The 7,500-nt window shown below is 32.5% G+C and overlaps 1 protein-coding gene across 1 annotated transcript in view; it reads right to left on the bottom strand.

Annotated features, from left to right (window-relative positions):
* Positions 1 to 443: 443 nt before the first annotated feature.
* The window catches only part of LOC137642641 (DE-cadherin-like), a 506,564-nt gene continuing 499,507 nt past the window's right edge, over positions 444 to 7,500 (bottom strand). Inside the window, exon 33 of the mRNA XM_068375393.1 lies at positions 444 to 1,416. Coding sequence (XP_068231494.1) covers positions 908 to 1,416 — 509 coding nt within the window. The 3' untranslated portion in view covers positions 444 to 907. The remainder of the gene's footprint in view (positions 1,417 to 7,500) is intronic.

Raw genomic sequence — 7,500 nt, 5'->3', positions numbered from 1 at the left:
AACTATTCCACTGCAGCAGCAGTAGACTCTTATCACTGCTACTGTTGAACCACAGACACACAATGTACTTCAATGTTCATCTGACGCTGAAGTACAGTAAACAATCAACCAATATTCTACCAAAATCACAGTAAAAGTAACCTTGAATTACATTTCCATGGATCTGTATTTATACAAGACAGGTATTTCACCTGACAATTCAAATACAATAAAATACTTCACACTAATGGCAGATGGAATACACTCGGATTACTCCTGTATACCTGCTTCGAACGTATTTCTATATTTCACGGGGACTTCTTTGATGACTACTAACAAAATCCGTCCCATCCTAGGACTCCATGTTACACTATATTTCCAGCATACTCGTTGAAAATAATTCTGTGTAATTGATAAAGGCTATTCAGATACAAATATTCTATGGATACCGCAGAAACATACTTCAATCAGACCATCGCAAACACAATCTAAAATTAAAGCCACGTGCACATTATTATACACAGAAGTTTATAGTATTTACAGAAGAGTAATTGCTTATATTTAACGGCGTTTGTGTAATAGGTTCTTGTTCATGTTAGGTACAAATGATTAGAAACGACCAGTGAAGCCATGATATGGTAACAGGAAACTACACCTGGATTCTACTCCTTTGTATGTCTTGTAGAAAATTACTCACTGGATGCATGATTAGATCATTTAGATGTCTTACTCTAGTATAAATAAATTCTGAGTTTGAGCTTAAAAAGTGGGATAAGTGAAGATACTTCATACACTTTCCTGATTTTTCATTAACACTCAGTGAAGTATTAGAGTCCACACTTTACAACAGTCACAACTACAGTGAACTTGTATCTAAAGTTTTGGACATTTGAAAACTATTATGCATTTTTTTCTAATTGATACTGAATCAGCACCACGTCTCCACGCTTTTTTTGCTTTTGGTAGAGTCATTGGTTACAATACGATCTTCCGTTGACGGTAAGTGTTTCTTACCACATCCCTCGGAAGTGCCTTGTTTGATGACACCCTCAGGGTGATCTTTCGAAGCTGGTAATCCAGCATCCACCATGTTTCTATTTGCCAGTGAATTTTCACTGTTCTTCATAAGCCGAGGTGAAGATGGAGTAGAACCGGGCGAAAGGCCTGTGTAAGTTTTCTTCTTCAAGGATGCAGGTAAAGTGTAGCAGTTTGCCACGTCATTTGCAACATAGGACTTTTTTCTGTTAATGGTGGCAGTACCTGATAAGGGGGCCATCTTCTTCTCTTCAGGTGTGTCCTGGAATTTACTCTCACTCTCTAGTTTTTGTTCTGGTTCCTTTCCATATATCTGGGCAATCTTTTCAAAGCGATGACACCAATCATTCTTGTAATCGAGCGAAAATTCACTCCTAGATGATCCTGTGGTGGAATGGAAGCCTAGAATCAAAAGAAATTGTTAAGAACATCATTTATATAGTGTTTAAGAAACATTTTTTTAATTTTTAGAAAGCTGAGGAAACTACCACTTCTCAAAGATCAAAATACTGAATTTGCTATAAGAGAAAAATAGGACAAATTCAATCCATTTCAAGTGCCAAAATAGAAGGTGAAAAAAACTTGAAAAACAGACTTCAAGAATGATAATAAAATGCTCAAATTCCAAGGCTTTAATATGTGAAAGAATATTATAATGTGAATTACTCCAAAAACTAAAACTTATGGTAATAATTCATTTGAAAATAATGAATATATTATAACATAAAAACTTACAAGAGAGTTTAAAGATTAAGGGAAGAGTATTTGTTATGTGATTAATTAACTTGTATTATCACCATTTTTAGTTTACAAACATTCTCCTGAAATTAACAGAAAGTACTTGAATTCCACTTCCAAAGATTGGAATGGCCTTATTCTAAAACAGAAAGGGAAATAAAGATGAAATTATTTCTAGTTCGCTATAAAATCTTTTTGTCATACATTTGATAACAAAAAAGAAATAAAACTGTATTCATAAATAATAACCCTTATGAATTCAGTGCGCATAAAATAAATATTAATAAAGATGCTATAATAAAATTCATGACAATAAAACCAATCATTATGTAAATTAAAAAGTAAGAGCTCCCAAGCAAGAGAACAAACATCCCAAGCTTAAGGTTCCAGAACTACATTGATGAGAAACGAAGCATTTTGAAGTAGCTAAATAAATCTGACTTTATCTAGTTACCGCAAATATCATCTCATAATCATTCTCTGATTAAATGAGAAAAAAATAACTGAAAGAAGTAGTTGGAGGTTCTTGACCTCCCAAAAATACTCAAGAAATAAACTTTGACTTAGGTGTATGTGTAATGAGAAAAAGGAGTGGAAGAAGAACAAGTTTGTTAGCATGCATCTCGGAATGCGTCTTGACAGTAAATCAAACTTCTGTACCTTAAACGTAAAGGATGTACCATCAGTAACTGTGCCAATAGCAAATATAGGGCGTTCTGAAAACACCTGCATATTTGAAGAGCTATCTAGAGTTATTGTTATGCTCTTGAATATGGTCAATATTCATTCATCATTCACATGATAAAAACGTAAATATGTTGCCAATTAGATCATAAAGTTTTATTTTGACTAACGACTTTCAAGGCAAACGTTAAGGTTGGTTCTTTCACCATAACATTTAATGGCAGCTCAAAACTATAAGATCACCCTGCAAAGGAAATCAGACTTAGAAGACAAATATAAGATGTGTTGGCCTATAACGCCTACTTTTACTGATTGTTCGCACACCAAGAAGAGTACACTGAAGATGACTGGAGCTGCAGTTCAATATAAGAAAAAAAAACAACGACCTACTACTGACGTCTTATGCATAGTTTTTTTTTACGTATTAGATAAGTACTCGATGACTATTAAATAATTTCACGGATAAACTATGTAATTATCTAAAGTTCACGTATACAATATATAATAATCTAAAGTTCACAGATTCAATATGTAAGTATCTAAAGTTAACGGATACAATATACGAGTATCTTACGTTCCCAGATACAATATGTAAGTATCTGAAGTTCACGGATACAATATGTAAGAATCTAAAGTTCACGGATACAATATGTAAGCATTTAAAGTTCACTAATACAATATATAAGAATCTAAAGTCCACGGATACAATATGTAAGAATCTAAAGTTCACGGATACAATATGTAAATATCTAAATTTCACGGATACAATATGAGAGTATCTTACGTTCCCAGATACAATATGTAAGTATTTAAAGTTCACGGATACTATATGTAAGTATCTAAAGTTCACGGATACAATATGAGAGTATCTTACGTTTCCAGATACAATATGTAAGTATCTAAAGTTCACGGATACAATATGTAAGTATCTGAAGTTCACGGATACAATCTGTAAGTATCTAAAGTTCATGGATACAGTAAGAGAGTATCTTACGTTCCCAGATACAATATGTGAGTATCTAAAGTTCACTGATACAATATGTAAGTATCTAAAGTTAACGGATACAATATGAGAGTATCTTACGTTCCCAGATACAATATGTAAGTATCTAAAGTTCCCAGATACAATATGTAAGTATCTAAAGTTCCCAGATACAATATGTAAGTATCTAAAGTTCACGGATACAATATGAGATTATCTTACGTTCCTAGATAGAATATGAAAGTATCTAAAGTTCAAGAATACAATATGTACGTATCTAAAGTTCACAGATGAAATATGTAAGAATCTAAAGTTCACGGATACAATATGTAAGTATCTAAAGTTCACTGATACAATATGTATCTTGAGTTCACGGATACAATATGAGAGTATCTTACGTTCCCAGATACAATATGTAAGTATCTAAAGTTCCCAGATACAATATGTAAGTATCTAAAGTTCCCAGATACAATATGTAAGTATCTAAAGTTCACGGATACAATATGAGATTATCTTACGTTCCTAGATAGAATATGAAAGTATCTAAAGTTCACGAATACAATATGTACGTATCTAAAGTTCACAGATGAAATATGTAAGAATCTAAAGTTCACGGATACAATATGTAAGTATCTAAAGTTCACTGATACAATATGTATCTTAAGTTCACGGATACAATATGAGAGTATCTTACGTTCCCATATACAATATGTAAGTATCTAAAGTTTACGGATACAATATGTTACTATCTAAAGTTCACGGATACAATATGCGAGTATCTGACGTTCCCAGATACAATATGTAAGTATCTAAAGTTCCCAGATACAATATTTAAGTATCTAAAGTTCACAGATAAAATATGTAAGAATCTAAAGTTCACGGATACAAGTAAGTATCTAAAGTTCACGGATACAATATGTAAGTATCGAAATTTTACGGATACAATATTAAAGTATCTAAAGTTGACGAATAGTTCATCACATAAGTAGATCACGTGATATTAACTGATAAATTTTTCCATTAATATTTATTTCTCTTTCTCTTTGGGCGCTGGAGAGAGAGAGAGAGAGAGAGAGAGAGAGAGAGAGAGAGAGAGAGAGAGAGAGAGAGAGAGATCGTGTTAAAATGTTTTATTAGGTCTTTATTATTCGAATGCATCTAATTTTCTACTAGTTTCTTATCGTCTAATATATACGATTAAGATGTAATAGAACAAATTCTTATTGTTGGGTTAGTAGACAAGAACTTCCCCAGTAATTAGAAACCAAAATGCCCTCAGAACAGGAGTAGTAACTTTGGTTAATGCTTGGTCAGCAATAGTTAGTAATGGTCAGTTGACCCCGGGAGTCGAGGCATGAATTAATTGGATATAAGTAATATGGTACGAAAAAATGTGTATGGGAACTTAACCTGCAATTGTAGGAAGCATAGTCATTAATGATAGTTCTAATCACAGTATACAGACATACAATTAATTTTCGCTTTAGCTGGTGATTGTATTATTATCGAAGAAGTAAATGATAAATTTCATGCTAGTATATAATCACTCGCGTTGTGTATAGATTCCTTATCCTCATCAATATCTTTTATTCATCAGAAATTTAGGTATGAAGGCGGAAACGTCTCGGCAATATTCTTTTGTTATTTTCGTAGCTACGGGAAATCTTCCAAATAACTTGGATAGGCGAAGGTGTCGTTTAATCGTCAGACAGTTTAAACCACTTGATATACTAGGTTCTGTTGGTATTAGATATGAAATAGGCAAATTCACTTTCCTTTATAATTTAATTGTAGTTAATAACTTTAATAAGTGATGTATGTACCATACATCACTTATTAAAGTTTACTATGTAATTCTATGGCAATAAATAACATATCTGGAATTCAGGCAATAAAAAAGGATATGTGAAAAAAAATATTTATTAAATGTGCGAATTCCGTTAAGAAACATAGACAAGCTAATAACGAAGAATTAATGTTCACATAACAGCCAACCAATGTTTATTCTACTACAGACATATCTAATATTGTTAAAGATTATGAAGATAATCCTTTTTCAGTCAGTAATGAGAAATATTAAACCTCTTCCCAATTCTTAAGCCATGAATTTTATATACAGAATATGAAATATGCCCAACAAGGTCAGGAATCTTTAGTTAAAATTTACTGTTTATCTGAGACAGAAACATTCTCCCTTATATAATAAAGAGTTTGTGTCTGGCTCTATACAACTATGTTTTTCCTTGTCACTCTGAGTGGCACTGCCAAACGTATAGCTATTCGGTTTCTTCTCATCCCTCGGGTAGGGGTGGAGAGAAAGTAGTCATTCCCTAGTGAGAGGGAATAACTTGCGAGGTACACTCGGAAACCACAATCTCCCACAAATTACCGAACAAGCGGCTTGTAGTTAGGAAAGGTGGAGGGGGTGGGAAGGATTTGATTCTGTGCGTATGGGTGTGTTTATATCTATCTAAATATTAACCGTAATTTTTGACGGGTCGCCTACACTAGTTTTACATAATATCTGATAATTTGGATGTTAGAAAAGAAGTTTATAATCATTTGAATTGATATTTAACCTCATACCCATATAATTTTACAGGCAGAGGAAATAGTGCAAGTAAAAGAGATCACTCGCTTGTCTATGATTAAGCCTGTTTGAGATAAACTAGCTACAGCTATTTCTGATAAACGTTAGAAAATGGTTGATAGATTTTCTAACATCTTTTCAAGATGGACTTTTTACGCCTGTTTGGAATATTAAAAAATCATCTGTAACTGAACATCAAATAAGGTTAAATTACCCAGATAAAATTCTTCATGTTCCTTCGTATCAAATACCATTATTCAACATTGAAGTTGAAAAAATGTTAAAGGGGAATGTAATTAAGATAAACAATTAGGCAATTCAATACTCCACTACTTTGTGTACCAACGAAAGATAAAAGTTGGCGAGTTTATATAGATTTTCGTAAACTTAACGAGGAAACAATTCCTGAAATATCCCCGGTGCCATGTGCTGATCACATCATTAATGCCTTGGGGGAGCACACGTACTTTACATCATTAGATTTATTCAGTGGTTTTCATCAAATTCATCATGAAACAGAATTATCTGAATATGCAGCGTATGGTATTTGGTTTACATTTACAAGATTAATTAATGTAGTTTTTGGTAATATATTAAGTGATATTTAGTTCAAATGAATGAGTCAGAGTGAATTAGCGTTAGACAGATTTCACATATTCAATTTGAAATGAAAAATAAGTAACGGGGAAATTTTCTGTTTAAGAATGATTTAGCTTATCAATGCTATGTTGTTTCTTAGCTGACTGAAGGCTGTTCAAGATAAGGTTCAAGATGTTACCAATTTTCCGGTCTCAACCTTTTAGATAAGCTCCTTCAAAAGTTTTTAGGGGTGACTGGTTATCACACAAAGCTTGTATATAACTATTCTGTTATAGCATCTCCTTTAAACGATTTATTGAAGACAAATTTCTTTGAGGAAGGCGGTCGGTTTTAAACTTGAAAAAAGACTTGATAAATGGCTATCCTAAATCACCGCTAATATTGGCTGATTTTCGCAAGAAAATCTATATAGCAACAGATGCTTCCGATTAATGGGGTAGAGAAAATTTGTTAAAGTGGAAAGATATATGAGATCTCCTATAGCATTCTCTTCAAGAAAATTAAAATCAATTAATGGTAATGAGCAAAAATAGCATTGATAGGAAGAGGCTATCTATTGTAAATACTTTTTGTCACGTTAAATACGTCATTTATGACTATATGATAATCATATTGGATGATCACAAATCATTCACATTCTGGTTCGGAAGTTTTGATATGAATCCCAAAAGAGCTAGATGTCATTTGATAATTCAAGAAAAAAATCAGCAAATATCAAGAAAAAAATTTACACGTGAAATTTAATATTTCATCCTATAATTTGTCTCGTAAATCTAAGCCTGCTGCGGACAATCATTAATGTATTTGTGAAGATGTGTTCAGTATATAGATCCTTCAATTAGTATGGAAAATAGCTATGATCCTACCAATGATTATATGTATTGTATTGTAA

Source organism: Palaemon carinicauda, chromosome 6 (assembly GCF_036898095.1).
Source record: "Palaemon carinicauda isolate YSFRI2023 chromosome 6, ASM3689809v2, whole genome shotgun sequence".
NCBI classification, from domain to species: Eukaryota; Metazoa; Arthropoda; class Malacostraca; order Decapoda; family Palaemonidae; genus Palaemon; species Palaemon carinicauda.
Note: the sequence above shows the minus strand (reverse complement) of the source record. Positions and strands in the feature narration are given on the sequence as shown.